Source organism: Leucopleurus acutus, assembly GCF_964270905.1.
Source record: "Leucopleurus acutus genome assembly, chromosome: 3".
Classification (NCBI taxonomy): domain Eukaryota; kingdom Metazoa; phylum Chordata; class Mammalia; order Artiodactyla; family Delphinidae; genus Leucopleurus; species Leucopleurus acutus.
In genome coordinates, this window is record NC_139145.1 from 109,402,682 (window position 1) to 109,422,452 (window position 19,771).

Consider the following 19,771-nt stretch of genomic DNA (forward strand, 5'->3'; position numbering starts at 1 on the left):
CAGATGAATAGCACAGCTCTGTCCCCTTGATTTCCCCCAATACCACACACAGGTCTGACTGTAGATCTGAATAGTCCAGCAGAGACAGGTCACATTGCAGCAGTGCCAACGACTTAAACCTGAATTTTAGACATCACAGTTTCTTACCAGCTACTTTTCATCCCTATTACAGCTTCACAGCATACTGCTTGACCCCCCTTGCTCCCTGAAATTTACTTCCATCTCTGCTTGTAGGGTCTCCCCTCCTGGGTTGTCCCCATTCATTCCTAAGTTCTTCCCTCTATACGGCAGAGCCACTAACTCATCCTCAGCTTCTAGCCAAGTTCTACTTTTCCAGAGATGCAGGAAGCATGAGTAAACAGAGTCATCTATTCCAGGCTCTCATATTTGCTCCTTGTTCTTCCAAGTGACTTCCATTGACCACTTTCCTCGTGATCACGGCTTTAACTGCTCCCAAGGACTGGCAGAGGCCTTACTATTTCAGTTGTTTGCTTTTTATCCCTCCCTCACCCAGCTCTGTAAGTAGAAGGGAACATGGAAAATATTTATTTTCTTTCTGATATAAATAATATCACTCTCTTGAGGGGTCAGAAATAGCTTAATCATTTTTGGTTTTAATAACTTTTTTCCTACTAGAGAGAATTCCTTAAACTCAACATTCCTCATATTAGTTGAGGTTTTTGGTTTTTATTTTTGAGAAATCACTGAATTCTTATTAGGCTTGTTTCCTCATCTGTAAAATTGAAAGATTGGATTAGGTGATCTCCAATGCTCCTTATTTGTTTAAAATTATATAATTCTTAGGCTATAATTATTAATATCTTTTTGGCAATTATATGCATGGCTATCAGTTATCAGTTAATAAAAAAATCTAGGTTATGTATTTTCTTATTTTGAGTGAACTGATGAGTCAACCCTCTAATGTCACGTTTATTTCTTTCACTCCTCCCCAGTTGGTTGATTCTGTAAAGAATGTAGGTTTTAGGATCACAGATTCTTAGCTTGAGACCTAAATGCATCACTTGTAGATGTTCATTTGGGAAATATTATCTAATCTTTCTGTCTTTAAGTTTTTGAAAAAGGTAAAAGAGAATGGTAAGGACAACTACGTCATCTAGTTGCTAGGAGGAATAAATGAGATTATTTATGTGAAAGGAATTTGTAAGTTGTCAGGCATCGTTAATGTTAATTAATTTGAGAGGAGGGAGGAAATAGAAAGTGAGAAAGAAGAGAATAAGGGAGGGATTCTGTAGCATGGTTTGCATCTCTTCGTGATGGAGAAAAATGACCACTGGTGTTAACACCTTCTTCCTGTCTCAAACATCTACAACATACCACCTCAAGGACAGGTGTTAGTTGGTCTAATTGACAAGTACTGCATAGCACTAAACCACCTACTTGAATAAATGTATTATTTTTAATTGGTATGAAGATATCTGGAGAAAAATCACAGCTACATTGATTTCTTTTCACTCTTTGAAAGTCAGCCCTACCAAGAATTGAGGATCTAGACACCAGAGTTGCCACATTGTTGCCTATTTCACGTATATCTTTATTAGATTCTACAACCATTGAATTTCATGAAATTTTAAACTGGAAGAAACTGTCAAACAGCTACTGGAGGAGGTGATAGAATTATAAAGTCTTGCAAGATAGCGTTGCCCAAACTCTGAGTGTTTTCTGTTGTCAACTTTGTGATGATGGTGAATTTCCTTTTCTCTCATCAAGTTGTTAAATGGCTTTGACCCACACTTGGGTAGCCATTCACTATTGCGACCTTTTAATACAGCAGCCCCCAAACCTTTTTGGCACCAGGGACATGCTTCGTGGAAGACAATTTTTCCACGGACAGGGGTGGGGAGGGTGGATGGTTCAGGTGGTAATGCGATCGATGGGGAGAGATGGGAAGCCATGGGGAGTGGCAGATGAAGCTTCGCTCGCTTGCCCGCCGCTCATCTTCTGCTATGCGGCCCGGTTCCTAACAGGCCGCGGACCGGTACCGGTCCATGGCCCAGGGGTTGGGGACCCCTTATTTAATAGCCTTGCCCCCACCCAGCTGACTCTGGTTATCACCATTCTTGTGCCAAAACTTTCACCTACTCTCTAGTCTCTGCTGAAACCACTCACTTTTCTTCACTAATCTTCCTCCAGACTCTGGAATTTATCTCTACATATAGAGTCAGACACTTGGTTTAATTACTCTCGCTTGCCTTTTCTAGTATGTACATCTTAACTTTCTCTTCAGTGATTTTTGTTTCACATAAGTGTGTTCTAGTCTCTCCAATTAAAAAAAAAAAAAAGGACAAAATTAGAGAATACTATATATTTTGCTTAGCCTTTCTTCATCTCCCAGGGAGAACTTTTTCTTCCTTCAACTTTTCTTCACAAACTCCAATCTGGATTCTGCCCTGAGTCAATTAGCATCTTCCAAGAGGCCAACTAACAATATAAGACAGAATTAGACGTGCAAAACGTTTATTGGGGGGGGGGGGATAACTGTGATGGACAAACGGGAGAGAGAGCAAGAGTAGGTAGGATGAGCCTTCAGAGACTGTGACACAAGCCTGTCAACTCTGAAGGGAGAAAAGGAATGAAGGAATATTGCAAAGAAAAAGCCTTGGATGCTATGCCAGTTGAAAAAATCTCAGCCATACCAAAGGGGCACCCCAGAGTAAAGAATGTGCAGTAGAGGAGTCCCAGGGTCAGGCAGGACTGGCCCAGCTCTACACCTCCACCCGGCAGCTGGTTCTCTCCAAGGGAGGTGAAGCACCACAATCCTATGGACTCTCACAGTACCAGTCACTCTGGTGAAGTTACTTTCTCAAAGCTTAAAAATAACTCTCGGGCTTCCCTGGTGGCGCAGTGGTTGAGAGTCCGCCTGCCGATGCAGGGGACGTGGGTTCGTGCCCCGGTCCGGGAAGATCTCACATGCCGCGTAGTGGCTGGGCCCATGAGCCATGGCCGCTGAGCCTGCGCGTCCGGAGCCTGTGCTCCACAACGGGAGAGGCCACAGCAGTGAGAGACCCGCGTACCACAAAAAATAAAAATTAAAATTAAAATAAAATAACTCTTCTCTCTATTTGCAACTTTCAATGAGCTACTTCCTACACATTGGCAAAAATTGTAGTTCTCCCGAAGTATGCCCCACCACAAGCTCACAGATAGTCGAAAAAATTATTGCAACCAGCTATCCACTCCCCTTGACCCATGAGGTTATAGTCACTTACAAGCTTATGCTACTTTCACCAGCAGGATACAAAAGCTCTTCTGTGTTTGTGACTCTAGAAATTGCCATTCACTGTTACTTTTTAAACATGCAGAAGAGATGCTATAATTCAGAGAGCTTAATAACAATATTTTACTTAGTGCTAATACTTTCTGAGTGTTTCATATGTGTCTGTTCTGGGTATTTTATATGTATGGTTTTTTTTTTAACATCTTTTTTGGGGTATAATTGCTTTACAATGGTGTGTTAGTTTCTGCTTTATAACAAAGTGAATCAGTTATACATATATATATGTTCCCATATCTCTTCCCTCTTGCGTCTCACTCCCTCCCACCCTCCCTATCCCACCCCTCCAGGTGGTTACAAAGCACCGAGCTGATCTCCCTGTGCTATGCAGCTGCTTCCCACTAGCTATCTACCTTACGTTTGGTAGTGTATATATGTCCATGCCTCTCTCTCGCTTTGTCACAGCTTACCCTTCCCCCTTCCCATATCCTCAAGTCCGTTCTCTAGTAGGTCTGTGTCTTTATTCCTGTCTTACCCCTAGGTTCTTCATGACATTTTTTTTTTCTTAAATTCCATATATATGTGTTAGCATATGGTATTTGTCTTTCTCTTTCTGACTTACTTCACTCTGTATGACAGACTCTAGGTCTATCCACCTCATTACAAATAGCTCAATTTCGTTTCTTTTTATGGCTGAGTAATATTCCATTGTATATATGTACCACATCTTCTTTATCCATTCATCCGATGATGGGCACTTAGGTTGTTTCCATCTCCGGGCTATTGTAAATAGAGCTGCAATGAACATTTTGGTACATGACTCTTTTTGAATTATGGTTTTCTCAGGGTATATGCCCAGTAGTGGGATTGCTGGGTCATATGGTAGTTCTATTTGTAGTTTTTTAAGGAACCTCCATACTGTTCTCCATAGTGGCTGTATCAATTCACATTCCCACCAGCAGTGCAGGAGTGTTCCCTTTTTTCCACACCCTCTCCAGCATTTATTATTTCTAGATATTTTGATGATGGCCATTCTGACTGGTGTGAGATGATATCTCATTGTAGTTTTGATTTGCATTTCTCTAATGATTAATGATGTTGAGCATTCTTTCATGTGTTTGTTGGCAGTCTGTATATCTTCTTTGGAAAATGTCTATTTAGGTCTTCTGCCCATTTTTGTATTGGGTTGTTTGTTTTTTTGTTATTGAGCTGCATAAGCTGCTTGTAAATTTTGGAAATTAATTCTTTGTCAGTTGCTTCGTTTGCAAATATTTTCTCCCATTCTGAGGGTTGTCTTTTGGTCTTGTTTATGGTTTCCTTTGCTGTGCAAAAGCTTTGAATTTTCATTCGGTCCCATTTGTTTATTTTTGTTTTTATTTCCATTTCTCTAGGAGGTGGGTCAAAAAGGATCTTGCTGTGATTTATGTCATAGAGTGTTCTGCCTAGGTTTTCCTCTAAGAGTCTGATAGTTTCTGGCCTTACATTTAGGTCTTTAATCCATTTTGAGCTTATTTTTGGGTATGGTGTTAGGGAGTGATCTAATCTCATACTTCTACATGTACCTGTCCAGTTTTCCCAGCACCACTTATTGAAGAGGCTGTCATTTCTCCACTCTATATTCCTGCCTCCTTTATCAAAGATAAGGTGACCATATGTGTGTGGGTTTATCTCTGGGCTTTCTATCCTGTTCCATTGATCTATCTTTCTGTTTTTGTGCCAGTACCATACTGTCTTGATTACTGTAGCTTTGTAGTATGGTCTGAAGTCAGGGAGCCTGATTCCTCCAGCTCCGTTTTTCGTTCTCAAGATTGCTTTGGCTATTCGGGGTCTTTGTGTTTCCATACAAATTGTGAATTTTTTTGTTCTAGTTCTGTGAAAAATTCCAGGGGTAGTTTGATAGGGATTGCATTGAATCTGTAGATTGCTTTGGGTAGTAGAGTCATTTTCACAATATTGCTTCTTCCAATCCAAGAACATCGTATATCTCTCCATCTATTTGTATCATCTTTAATTTCTTTCATCAGTGTCTTATAATTTTCTGCATACAGATCTTCTGTCTCCTTAGGTAGGTTTATTCCTAAATATTTTATTCTTTTTGTTGCAGTGGTAAATGGGAGTGTTTTCTTGATTTCACTTTCAGATTTTTCATCATTAGTGTATAGGAATGCCAGAGATTTCTGTGCATTAACTTTGTATCCTGCAAGTTTACCAAATCCATTGATTAGCTCTAGTAGTTTTCTGGTAGCATATTTAGGATTCTCAATATATAGTATCATGGCATCTGCACAGTGACAGCTTTACTGCTTCTTTTCCGATTTGGATTCCTTTTATTTCCTTTTCTTCTCAGATTGCTGTGGCTAAAACTTCCAAAACTATGTTGAGTAAGAGCAGTGTTGGTGGGCAACCTTGTCTTGTTCCTGATCTTAGTGGAAATGCTTTCAGTTTTTCACCATTGAGGACGATGTTGGCTGTGGGTTTGTCATATATGGCCTTTATTATGTTGAGGAAAGTTCCCCCTATGCCTACTTTCTGCAGGATTTTTATCATAAATGAATGTTGAATTTTGTCAAAAGCTTTCTCCGCATCTATTGAGATGATCATATGGTTTTTCTCCTTCAATTTGTTAATATGGTTTATCACATTGATTGATTTGCATATATTAAAGAATCCTTGCATTCCTGGAATAAACCCCACTTGATCATGGTGTATGATCCTTTTAATGTGCTGTTGGATTCTGTTTGCTAGTATTTTGTTGAGGATTTTTGCATCTATGTTCATCAGTGTTATTGGCCTGTAGTTTTCTTTCTTTGTGACATCCTTGTCTGGTTTTGGTATCAAGGTGATGGTGGCCTCGTAGAATGAATTTGGGAGTGTTCCTCCCTCTGTTATATTTTGGAAGAGTTTGAAAAGGATAGGTGTTAGCTCTTCTCTAAATGTTTGATAGAATTTGCCTGTGAAGCCATCTGGTCCTGGGCTTTTGTTTTTTGGAAGATTTTTAAACACAGTTTCAATTTCTGTGCTTGTGATTGGTCTGTTCATATTTTCTATTACTTCCTGATTCAGTCTTAGCAGTTGTGCATTTCTAAGAATTTGTCCATTTCTTCCAGGTTGTCCATTTTATTGGCATAGAGTTGCTCGTAGTAATCTCTCATGATCTTTTGTATTTCTACAGTGTCAGTTGTTACTTCTCCTTTTTCATTTCTAATTCTATTGATTTGAGTTTTCTCCCTCTTTTTTTTTGATGAGTCTGGCTAATGGTTTATCTATTTTGTTTATCTTCTCAAAGAACCAGCTTTTAGTTTTATTGATCTTTGCTATCGTTGGCTTCATTTCTTTTTCATTTATTTCTGATCTGATTTTTATGATTTCTTTCCTTCTGCTAACTTTGAGGTTTTTTTTGTTCTTCTTTCTCTAATTGCTTGAGGCGCAAGGTTAGGTTGTTTATTCGAGATGTTTCCTGTTTCTTAAGGTGGGCTTGTATTGCTATAAACTTCCCGCTTAGAACTGCTTTTGATGCATCCCATAGGTTTTGGGTCGTCGTGTCTCCATTGTCATTTGTTTCTAGGTATTTTTTTATTTCCTCTTTGATTTCTTCAGTGATCACTTCGTTATTAAGTAGTGTATTGTTTAGCCTCTGTGTGTTTTTATTTTTTACAGATATTTTACTGTAATTGATATCTAGTCTCATAGCGCTGTGGTCAGAAAAGATACTTGATACAATTTCAGTTTTCTTAAATTTAGCAAGACTTGATTTGTGACCCAAGATATGATCTATCCTGGAGAATGTTCCATGAGCACTTGAGAAAAATGTGTATTCTGTTGTTTTTGGATGGAATGTCCTATAAATATCAATTAATAAGTCAATCTTGTTTAATGTATCATTTAAAGCTTGTATTTCCTTATTTATTTTCATTTTGGATGATCTGTCCATTGGTGAAACTGGGGTGTTGAAGTCCCCTACTATGAATGTGTTACTGTCGATTTCTCCTTTTATGGCTGTTTGTATTTGCCTTATGTATTGAGGTGCTCCTATGTTGGGTGCATAAATATTTACAATTGTTATATCTTCTTCTTGGATCGATCCCTTGATCATTATGTAGTGTCCTTCTTTGTCTCTTGTAATAGTCTTTATTTTAAAGTCTATTTTGTCTGATATGAGAATTGCTACTCCAGCTTTCTTTTGGTTTCCGTTTGTATGGAATTTCTTTTTCCATCCCCTTACTTTCGGTCTGTATGTGTCTCTAGGTCTGAAGTGGGTCTCTTGTAGACAGCATATATATGGGTCTTGTTTTTGTATCCATTCAGCCAATCTGTGTCTTTTGGTGGGAGCATTTAATCCCTTTACATTTAAGGTAATTATCGATATGTATGTTCCTATTACCATTGTCTTAATTGTTTTGGGTTTTTTTTTGTAGGTCTTTTCCTTCTCTTGTGTTTCCTGCCTAGACAAGTTCCTTTAGCCATTGTTGTAAAGCTGCTTTGGTGGTGCTGAACTCTCTCAACTTTTGCTTGTCTGTAAAGGTTTCAATTTCTCCATCGAATCTGAATGAGATCCTTGCTGGCTAGAGTAATCTTGGTTGCAGGTTTTTCTCCTTCATCACTGTAAACATGTCCTACCACTCCCTTCTGGCTTGCAGAGTTTCTGCTGAAAGATCAGCTGTTAACCTTATGGGGATTCCCTTGTGTTTTATTTGTTGTTTTTCCCTTGCTGCTTTTAATATGCTTTTTTGTATTTAATTTTTGACAGTTTGATTAATATGTGTCTTGGCGTATTTTTCCTTGGATTTATCCTGTATGGGACTCTCTGTGCTTCCTGGACTTGATTAACTATTTCCTTTCCCATATTAGGGAAGTTTTCAACTATAATCTCTTCAAATATTTTCTCAGTTCCTTTCTTTTTCTCTTCTTCTTCTGGAACCCCTATAATTCGAATGTTGGTGTGTTTAATGTTGTCCCAGAGGTCTCTGAGACTGTCCTCAGTTCTTTTCATTCTTTTTTCTTTATTGTGCTCTGCAGTAGTTATTTCCACTATTTTATCTTCCAGGTCACTTATGCATTCTTCTGCCTTAGTTATTCTGCTATTGATCCCCCTAGAGTATTTTTCATTTCATTTATTGTGTTGTTCATCGTGGTTTGTTTCATCTTTAGTTCTTCTAGGTCCTTGTTAAATGTTTCTTGCATTTTCTCTCTTCTGTTTCCAAGATTTTGGATCATCTTTACTATCATTATTCTGAATTCTTTTTCAGGTAGACTGCCTATTTCCTCTCATTTGTTAGGTCTGGTGGGTTTTTATCTTGCTCCTTCATCTGTGGTGTGTTTTTCTGTCTTCTCATTTTGCTTATCTTACAGTGTTTGGGGTCTCCTTTTTGCAGGCTGCAGGTTCATGGTTCCCATTGTGTTTGGTGTCTGTCCCCAGTGGCTAATGTTGGTTCAGTGGGTTGTGTAGGCTTCCTGGTGGAGGGGACTAGTGCCTGTGTTCTGGTGGATGAGGCTGCATCTTGTCTTTTTGGTGGGCAGGTACATGTCTGGTGGTGTGTTTTGGGGTGTCTGTGGACGTATTATGATTTTGGACAACCTCTCTGCTAATGGGTGGTGTTGTGTTCCTGTTTTGCTAGTTGTTTGGCATAGGGTGTCCAGCACTGTAGCTTGCTGGTCGTTGAGTGAAGTTGGGTGCTGGCGTTGAGATGGAGATCTCTGGGAGATTTTCGCCGTTTGATATTATGTGGAGCTGGGAGGTCTTTTGTTGACCAGTGTCCTTAAGTTGGCTCTCCCACCTCAGAGGCACAGCACTGACTCCTGGCTGCAGCACCAAGAGCCTTTCCTCCACACGGCTCAGAATAAAAGGGAGAAAAAGTAGAGAGAAAGAATTAGTAGAAGTAGGAAGAAAGAAAGAAAGGAAGGCAGGAAGGAAGGAAGGAAGAAAGAAAGAAGAAAAGAAGGAAAGAGGGAAAGAAAGGAAGGAGGGAGGGAGGGAGGGACAGTGGGAGGGAGGAAGGAAGGAAGGAAGGAAGGAAAAAAGAAAGAAGGAAGATAAAGTAAAATAAAATAGAGTAAAATATAATAAAGTTATTAAAATAAAAATAATTATTAAGAAAAGAAATTTAAAAAAATGGACGGATAGAACCTTAGGACAAATGGTGGAAGCAAAGCTATACAGACAAAATCTCACACAGAAGCATACACATACAGACTCACAAAAAGAGGAAAAGGGGAAAAAATCGTAAATCTTGCTCCCAAAGTCGACTTCCTTAATTTGGGATGATTCATTGTCTATTCATGTATTCCACAGATGCAGGGTACATCAAGTTGATTGTGGAGCTTTAATCCGCTGCTTCTGAGGCTGCTGGGAGAGATTTCCCTTTCTCTTCTTTGTTCTCACAGCTCCCAGGTGCTCAGCTTTGGATTTGGCCCCGCCTCTGCGTGTAGGTCGCTTGAGGGCGTCTGTGTTTTGCCCAGACAGGACGGGGTTAAAGGAGCCGCTGATTCAGGGACTCTGGATTACTCAGGCCTGGGAGGGGGGAGGGGCACGGAGTGAGGGGCGGGCCTGCGGCGGCAGTGGGGGGGAAGGGAGGGGCACGGAGTGAGGGGCGGGCCTGCGGCGGCAGAAGCCGGCATGACGTTGCATCAGCCTGAGGCACGCCTCGCGTTCTCCCGGGTAAGTTGTTCCTGGATCCCGGGAACCCGGCAGTGGCGGGCTGCACAGGCTCCCCGGAAAGGAGGTGTGGATAGTGACCTGTGCTCGCACACAGGCTTCTTGTCAGCGGCAGCAGCAGCAGCAGCCTTAGCGTCTCTTGCCCGTCTCTGGGGTCCGCGCTTTTAGCCGCGACTCGCGCCCGTCTCTGGAGCTCCTTTAAGCAGAGCTCTTAATCCCCTCTCCGCGCGCACCAGGAAACAAAGAGGGAATAAAAAGTCTCTTGCCTCTTCGGCAGGTCCAGACTTTTCCCGGACTCCCTCCCGGCTAGCCGTGGTGCTCTATCCCCTTCAGGCTGTGTTCACCCCGCCAACCCCAGTCCTCTCCCTGCCTCCGCCCGAAACCCGAGCCTCAGCTGCCAGCCCCGCCCTCCCCGGCGGGGGAGCAGACAAGCCTCTCAGGCTGGTGAGTGCCGGTCGGCACCGTTCCTCTGTGCGGGAATCTCCCCGCTTTGCCCTCCGCACCCCTGTTGCTGTGCTCTCCTCCGCGGCTCCGAAGTTCCCCGCCTCCCGCAGTCTCCACCCGCCAAGCGGCTTCCTAGTGTGTGGAAACATTTCCTCCTTCACAGCTCCCTCCCATTGGTGCAGGTCCTGTCCCTATTCTTTTGTCTCTGTTTATTCTTTTTTCTTTTGCCCTACCCAGGTACGTGGGGGGTTTCTTGCCTTTTGGGAAGTCTGAGGTCTTCTGCCAGCCTTCAGTAGGTGTTCTGTAGGAGTTGTTCCACGTGTAGATGTATTTCTGGTGTATCTGTGGGGAGGAAGGTGATCTCCGCGTCTTAGTCTTCCGCCATCTTCCCCTCGTCCCCCTTATTTATTTATTTTTGGCTGTGCTGGGTCTTCGTTTCTGTGTGAAGGCTTTCTCTAGTTGCGGCGAGCGGGGGCCACTCTTCATCGCGGTGCGCGGGCCTCTCACTATCACGGCCTCTCTTGTTGCAGAGCACGGGCTCCAGACACGCAGGCTCAGTCGTTGTGGTTCACGGGCCCAGTTGGTCCGCGGCAAGTGGGATCTTCCCAGACCAGGGCTCGAACCCGTGTCCCCTGCATTGGCAGGCGGACTCTCAACCACTGCGCCACCAGGGAAGCCCTGTATGAATTGTTTTCATCTCTATCATCCCCCTTTGTGGTAGATTGTATTAGTATTGCATTCAACATAAGATGAGACTGAGGTACGGAGAGGTTAAATAAATCGTCCAAGACCACATGGCTAGAAAGTGATGAAACCAGGATTCAAACCCATGCCATTGATCTCTAGAACTCCCCCAACTACTACATTTCCTATGGCACTAATATCCAGAACACTTTCCTCTATAAAATTATTAATTGCAAAATGCTGACCCAATGTCTACTTTAGAGCATATGCATCATGCAGCAATATTCTTTTTCTATCTTTCAGGTCCCTGCACTCCTAATCCATGCCATAATGGAGGAACCTGTGAAATAAGTGAAGCATACCGAGGGGATACATTCATAGGCTATGTCTGTAAATGTCCCCGAGGATTTAATGGGATTCACTGTCAGCACAGTAAGTCATCCACAGTCATTGTGCTTTTACTATCATTGATTGCAAAATATACAAGTCATTATTCTTGTTTGTAATAGAATGATAGAATCTTTGAGCAGCAAAGAACCCTGGCCGTTGGCTAATGCTACATCTCTCCCACTGAATACACCACATTCCCCACTGACTCCTAGACTGTTTCTATCCTCCCAGGCATGTTGGCCCTTTTCATCGTTGTTCAGCCACACTAGCAAAATGCTGCTTTTATATTGAACTGATATGTGTCTCTTTCTTTCACATTTGTCCTAACGCTGCATTCTTCAAGCTTCCTAGACGTTATTCTGTTGATTCAGTTCAGAGATGATACCCAGAAAAGAAAACTGCCCACTCTGCCCTATCTATAAGCCAGTTTCCTCCTTCTCACATGTCAGCAGTTTTAGTGTGAAAATCTTTGTAAGTTCAACAAGTGTGCTATCTGCATATCTCTCTTTTATGCTTGTTCTTATTTAACCTGAAGTTAAACAAAATATGTCCACTTGTGATGATTTTTTCTTAGAAGTATGGCTCAACATTACTGTCCTTCTAAGGATTTCTAACAGTAAAAGTCTGCCTTTGTATACTCTTACACCCTCCACCCTAGAGCCCTGCAGCACAGGAAAAAAGAAAAAGTTAGGATGATATGACCTTGGGTACAGTCCTTGCCACTAAACATGGGACAGCATCCCATTATGAAAATTCTATTCTCATTTCAAGAGGGGATTCCTCTGTAAGTGTGTGTGCTCTATGCAAGCAACCCTTGATTGGGGGGGCTCAAGTGGGGTTGCCAGACTGTCTTCCTCCGGATGCTGCTCTGACACTATGTCACAAAGCTTTGCCAATAAGTTAGTAATATTCTCTTCAGGTGATTAGGTAAGTGTCAAGGCAGCCAAGATTCTGGGCTCCCATCTCTGTCTTTCCAGAGATGTTTTGAGATATTCATGTGTGAAGGCTGAGCAGTGATGCTACAATGAGGAAGAATCAGCTGTGGGGACTTTGGACTCAGCCTGACAAAAATCAGGAGCTTCTCAGTCCCTTGTTGGTGATCTGAGCCCTTAGAGACAGTTACAAGCAGTGTAGGTACTACAGTAGGCTATATTATGTGTATTATAACAGGCTTCTACAGAAATTCCACAAATTCCTGACCATTGAAGGTCTCCAGAAAAGTACACAATATTCTCAAAGTCTCAGAGCCAGGATGCACTCTGCATTTTTTGCTGATGATTGGAAATCTGGCTCTGTCTGACATATCCAATTTTGCCTTACTCATTCTTAACATCATGGTCTTAATCATCACTCTAGTATTCGTGGCTCATATATTCACTACTCACGCTAGGACATTCGCCATTCCCCTCTTCCCCTCCCTCTGATCAATATCCTATTCCTCCTTCAAGACTCATGTTCTATTAAGACCTTAAACCTATGTTTAAGGTTTATGGGAAGCTGGAGGCTGCGGGATTCAATTTAGAACTGGGATTTTGTGGTCTAAACAAACTGGTCCCTCTTCTCTGAAGTGCATCACTATTAGAAGCAGCAGAGAATAAGGGAAAGGGATTGGATTTGGAATCAGAGACCTGGATTTGAGACCTGACCTCTAAGTTATTGGATAAGTGACCCTGAGCCAGTCACTTGACCTTTCTGTGCTTGAAGACATATAAATAGAGGAATTGAACTAGAAATAAATGATCTCTGGCTCATACAAGCTAGGAGAGTATTATGACTAAATGGGTAGCTTGCTTACTGTACAAAGGTTATCAGGTCTTCCTCTTTACAGATAAAATTGTAAAGGATTATATATTGGGAAAGAAAATTTAGAAGTGCTGGAAGCCCTGAGAGCTTTTCCAGGTGGGAGAAGCAAAAAAAGCAGCTGTTTAGTCCCTTGCAAGAACTGCTAGGGATTTGGGTTTGCGTTTCACAGTGGTAATTATCTTATAGCCTAGATATACTCTAGAACCTTGCTATTCAAAGTGTAGTCCTGCATCAGCATTTCCTGGAAGCTTGTTGGAAATGCAGATTACCAGGTGCCACCTCAAACCAATTAAATCAGAATCTGTTTTTAAAAATGATCCCCAGTTGACTCCCACACATATCGAAGTTTGAGAAAAACTTCACAAGGCTTTCAGTAGCTATAACTAGTCATCTCATAGGTTAAGGTAGCAACTTCTGCATTCAGTTACATAACAATGCATCATAGGCAAAATATTTATTATCTTTTTGCTAATAAAAACTATAGTGAAAATCAGAGATGGACCAATATAATATGAACATTTCATTTGGGAAAAGAATTGAAAAAAATTCTTCAGACATCCAGTTATAGCAGGGCTTACTAATTTAGTTCTATATGACAATGTGAATTAAATATCTTTTGGAATATGCTAAATAGTTAAAGAATTTTAAGTTTCATGATATAGGAGTGACAAATACATAGTTAATAGGTTTAGTTTAACAACTATTTTGTCAGTATGTTACAAATTAGAAAAAATGTTTCCAGTGCTAGCATTAATATTACCTACATTTTTTTTTAAAATTAGGTTTTGGTTTTGCAAACAGTTTTAGGTTTACAGAACAATTGAGCAGAGAGTACAGAAAGTTCCCGTATATCCCCCTTCCTTAGTCTTCTCTCTTATTAACTTCTTGCATTAATTGGGTATATTTGTTATAGTTGATGAACAGATATTAATATATTATTATTAAGTAAAGTGCATAGTTTACATTAGGGTTTACTATTTGTACTGTACAGTTCTATGGATTTTGAAAAATGCATAATAGCATGTGTCCACCAAAGCCTCATACAAAATAGTTTCACTAACTTAAAAATCTGTGCTCTGCCTATTCATCCCTCCCTCCCTACGCCCAACCCCTGGCAACCACTGATTTTTTTTTTTTCACTGTCTCTGTGGTTTTGCCTTTTCCAGAATGTCATACAGTTGGAATTCTACAGTGTGTAGCTGGAATCATATACTATGTAGACTTTTCAGAGTAACCTGTTTCACTTAGCAGTATGTATTTAAGTTTCCTCCACGTCTTTTTGTGACTTGATAGCTCTTTTTGCTTTTAACCACTGAATAATATTCCACTTTATGGATGTACTTCAGTGTGTTCATTCGTTCACCTATTAAAGAACGTCTTAGTTGCTTCTATTTTTGGCAATTATGAATAAAGCTGCCATAAACATTCATGTGCAGGTTTTTGTGTGGACATAAGTTTTCAACCCATTTGAGTAAATACCTAAGAGTGTAATTCTTATGGTAACAGTACATTTAGTTTTGTCAGAAACTGCCAAACTGCCTTCCACAGTGGCTGTACCATTTTGCATACTTGTCGGCAAAGAATGAGAGTTTCCTATTCTCACAAGCATTGGTTATTGTCAGTATTTTGGATTTTAGCCATTACAAATGTTTTTTTGGTAATGAAAATAGCATGAGGTTGTAACTTTATAACTAATAATGATTAGTATTGGTTTTTATATAGAATTATCAAATTATACATGTTCTTAAAATGCCATACATTAATGTATATCATATACATATATATGTAATTATGTGTATATATGTATATGTACATATATGTATATATACACATGTGTGTGTGTTAATTATAAGATGTAAATTATAAGATGAGTTGAACACCAAAATTGTCTAGAGGTTAGACTTTTGAAAGGCATTTTTAAGCAAGCACTTTTCTGGTGGGAGCCGCATTTTGGGCTGGCTAGAAGTAATCATATTTTATTTGTTGCCTAGTTACAAATCTAATGCCTTAGGGAAGGACTGTTTCTTCATTCTCAGAATTCTATGCCCATCTTACTGAAGGCATTCTGTGCATTCTCCCTACCTGTGCACAGCTCTGCAACCTTCAATTCCTTTTATTGGGTTGGCCAAAAAGTTCAAACTGAGAAGGTTGGCCAGAAAAATCACAGAATCTAAAATTTTCCTCTTTGTATATTATGCTAAATGTTGTAAACCAGTTTGGTGTTAATTTGATACTATTGACTAATGGATTCATACATTCAACAAATATCTACTGGGGACATGAGTCATTTTACTTTTTTAAATTACATATTTCACTTTTCTCAGAGTTAGCCAATGGTATTTGCTGTTTTGACAATCACTGTTCATTGGATTAATTACATATTTTGCAGTTACATGTGTTTTCTGATAGATGATGCTTGTTAGAATCTGGTTCCACCTCAGCCCTATTGAATCACAATCTTTGATTGGTACCCTGGATATAGTTAAAAGCATCCATATGGTCCTTAGGTGCACCAAGCTTGAGGACTACTGGCTAAAAGAATGACCTTTAATTTCCAAATTATACAGGAGTAAACTTGCTTTTAGGGAAAGAATTCTGGATTAGACTTGGATTTTTGATGCAGTTCTATCTTGATCAATTGATGAAGACTTGGTTAGTATTTAATGGTTCTTTGATTCAGCTTTCTCATCCAATGATTCAATTCAATTCAATAAACACTTACTGAGAACTTCACACTGTATTATGTGCTGGAAATAATATGTCTATAAAAAGTAGAATTAATAATCCTTTGCCCTGTTTACCTAAATAGGATATTTGTTAGAGTAAGATGAGACATTTTAGAACATACTTTACATATCTTAAAGTGTAACAAATTCCTAATGGATGAATATTTTAAAATATAATGGGGATTCCTATTGGTCTTTAATTTTTCCCTTCTCTTAAAAAATTTTTTAATTGTAATTTTTTTTTGAAAAATGTGAGTTGTAGGGCCGGGGTGGGGGAAGCCTAATTTGGAACGTTATGCTTTTCTGTAAGAATTCCTCTCTTACATCCTTAATTCTAAGAGGTAATTATTATTTTGTTAAATTACTCTTTCTAATGTTAGCTTGATGGCCTCTTTATTTTAGCTTTCCCACTAGAGGATAAATTTGTCCTAATAAAGTATTCGCTTCAAAACTGTGTTGAAACAACCTGGAATTATTACTGACACCTGCAAGCTCTTTAACCACAGTGGCTAAATGAAGACCTCTAAGGAGACTTCCAAAATAGACTTGCCTCCAACCTCAAAAGGTTTCTGACTATAGATAGAGAATTCAGAGTTTTCTGTTCGCTGAGGACTTTGCAGGTCAATGTTAGACCCCTTAACTCTATAAGCCAAAGGTTCTCGAACTTGATGTGTATATGAATCATCTGGGAGTACAGATAAATATTCAGATTCATCTTGCTCATCTGTAGAGATTCTAATTCAATAGAAGTAATTTTGGACCCAGGTCTGCCTATTAACAATTACCCTGGTAAAACTGACACAAACAATTCTAGAACACTGGTTCTCACTTTGGTTGCACATTAGAATCACCTGGAGACTTATGAAAACTACTAATGCCTGGCTTCCACCCCAGAGATTCTGATTTAATTGGTCTGGGGTATGGTCTAGGCATTAGGAGTTTTAAAACCTCCCCAGATGATTCTAATGTGCAGCTAAGGCTGGGAATCAGTGTTCTAGAACTACACTGCCGGGAATTACCATGTCTTAAAGATACCAAGCAGAGAAATACAGAGAAATGAAGCTTAGGATACACAAATATAACTCCACACTAAATGTATAATCAGGCAACCTTATTGAATTTTGTCATTCAAGCTTTACTTAATATAACGGAAATCATCTTACAGCAAGAACCCTCAACTGATTGAAAGAATCAGGCCAGAGGAAGATGTTAGCTTACTGTTCTTAAAATATGTTATCCCTTAATCTATCTGCAGTAGTCAGCGTTCCAAGGCATTTTCATTTTCTTGTTTTCACTCTTTTCAGGAGTCTCGCAAAGAGCACTGTCCTGGCAGAGCTATGTACTAGATATTTACACAGAAACACTATTCAAATATAGACACAGTCTGTGATTTTTTGCAGTGAAATATTCAGATATTGTCAAACTCAAAATATTTGAAAATTGCTACTTTAAATGACAGTTAAACATTCTTCTTTTTTCCTGTTACTTATTAAAAGAAATCTGATTGTCAGGAAACCATAAGTTCTGAACAAAAATATGTTAAAATCTGCCAGAAAGGTTAGACTCATGAAGGTGGTGTATTTATACTAATAGGCTTGACCTTCTAGAACTGATTCACTCATGATTTCATAAAGGATCTCTCCAGGAATAGAGATGGTACCACAAATACAGTTTAAGAAAAGAAATTTGTTGCATGTAATCCAAACTTCCAAGGCCTCTCAGTTTGTGGCAATATTTAACTTTGATTTCCTAATTCCTGTAGCTCTTAGCTACCATTTTCCAGTGCCATTTACGCCTGTGGGGCCTCATTCTCTCCTGAAGTCTTCCTCACTCAGGCCAGGAGTTTATTTATTTATGCATTTGACAGGTAATTTTTGAGAGCTTCCTTACTGCTTTGCCAGGCTGCCACATGCTTAGGAACGAGTATGAGCTCCCTGGCTCTGCTGACGGTTCCACCTTGAAAATATTGCTCAGGGGCTGGCTGCACTTTCCTCTGCTGGTGGCCACCCAGGCATCTGAAACTGCACATGGTCTAAGGAACCATCAGGCCAAGTTAAGCCGTTTTAAGGACATTGGGTCCTACTGTGTTCCCTGGGGTTGGAGAGTCACAGGGCTTTTCCCAGAGCCTCACACATCCCTTTACGGACACAACTGCTCAACTTCCTGACCTAACTGCGCCTTCTTTTTTTTAAATTGAGATACAATTGACACGTAACATTATATTCATATCAGGTGTGCAACATACATTTTTTTTTCTTGTGATGAGAACTTTTAAAATCTACTCTTTTAGCAACTTTCAAATATGCAATACAGTATTTAAAATTATAGTCACCATGCTGTACAGTACATCCCCAGCACTTATTTGTCTTGTAACTAGAAGTTTGTATCTTTTGACCCCCTTCACCCACTCCCTCACCCGCTGCCTCTTGCAGCCATCCATTTTTTCTCTCTATCTGTGGTGGTGGTGGCTGTTATTGTCCTTGTATACCTGAAGATAGTGTCAGATCCCACAGGTTGAGGGCTCAGTACCACAAGACTGCCCCCAGCCCCCTCTGGATGGTCCCCAGGTTACCAACGACTTCTGTCAGAGTTGGCTACAAATAGGACATTCCCTCCTCAAGTTCTCTTAATTTGGTAGAGCAGCTCACAAAACTCAGGGAAACTCTTGCTTACATTTCCCAGTTTATTAAAGGATGTGATAAAGAATACGGGTGAAAGCCTAGATGAAGAGATACACAGGGTGAGGTCTGTGAGGGTCCCGAGCACAGGAGGTTCTCTCTGTGGAATTGGGGTGTGTCACCTTCCCAGTATGGATATGTTCCCCAACCTGGAAGCTCTCTGAATCCCATACTATTGAGATTTTTATGGAGGCTTCCTCATGTAAGCATGATCAATCATTAATTCCATTTTCAGCCCTTCTCCCTTCTCTAGAAAATGGGGGGGCAGGGCTGAAAATTTCAAGCTTCTAATCGTGGTTTGATCTTTCTGGTGACCATCCCTCACCCAAGAGACCACCCACAGCTGCCTCATTAAAACAAAAGACACTCCTATCACCCAGGAAACTACAAGGGTTTTAGGTGCTCTGTGCCAGGAACAAGGGAAAGAGACCAAAATAACCAAGTCCCTGGTGTCATAGAACTTCCATTCTAATGGAGAAAAAAATAATTTAAAAAATAGGACATATTCATTTACCATATTGCTCAGCAGTTATACTCTTGGGCATTTATCCAAGAGAGATGAAAGCTTAAATTCACACAAACGTCTGTATGTTCACAGCAGCCTTATTGGTAATAAACAAAGTCTCAGACTGGCCCAGATGTCCTTCAACAGGTGAATGGTTAAACAAACATTGGTACATACATTCCATGGAATACTTAGTACTCAGCAATGAAAATAAAGAAACTGTTGATAAATACAACTTAGATAAATCTCCAGGAAATGAAGCTAAGTGGAAAAAAAAAAAAGAAAAGCCAATCCCAAGAGGATACCTACTGGATGATTCCAAGTAAAACATTTTGGAAAAGACAGAGTTTTAGAAAGGGAGGACAGATTTCCAAGTGTTCGGGAGGGAACAGAGGAAGGTGAGTCCTTAAAAGGACAACACGAGGTATCCTTGTGGTATTGGAACTATTTGGTATATGGACTAGCATGATGGATACACACACCTGCTTATGTGATAAAATTGTACAGAATTACTTACATATACACAAATGAGTATAAGTAAAACTGGAGAAATCTGAATAAGGTTGATATAGTAATAGCAGTATTTTAGTTGTGCTTTTATACTACAGCTTTGCAAAATGTTAACCATTGTGAAGAACTCGGTATATATTTCTTTGT

The 19,771-nt window shown here is 40.0% G+C and overlaps 1 protein-coding gene across 2 annotated transcripts in view; it reads left to right on the forward strand.

The window, feature by feature from the left end:
* Positions 1-19,771, forward strand: part of EDIL3 (EGF like repeats and discoidin domains 3) — a gene marked incomplete at both ends in the record, with an annotated part of 421,166 nt that overhangs the window by 188,705 nt on the left and 212,690 nt on the right. For both annotated transcript variants that reach the window (XM_082836360.1, XM_082836361.1), the window contains one exon: positions 11,316-11,444. In XM_082836360.1, coding sequence (XP_082692486.1) covers positions 11,316-11,444 — 129 coding nt within the window. The remainder of the gene's footprint in view (positions 1-11,315; positions 11,445-19,771) is intronic.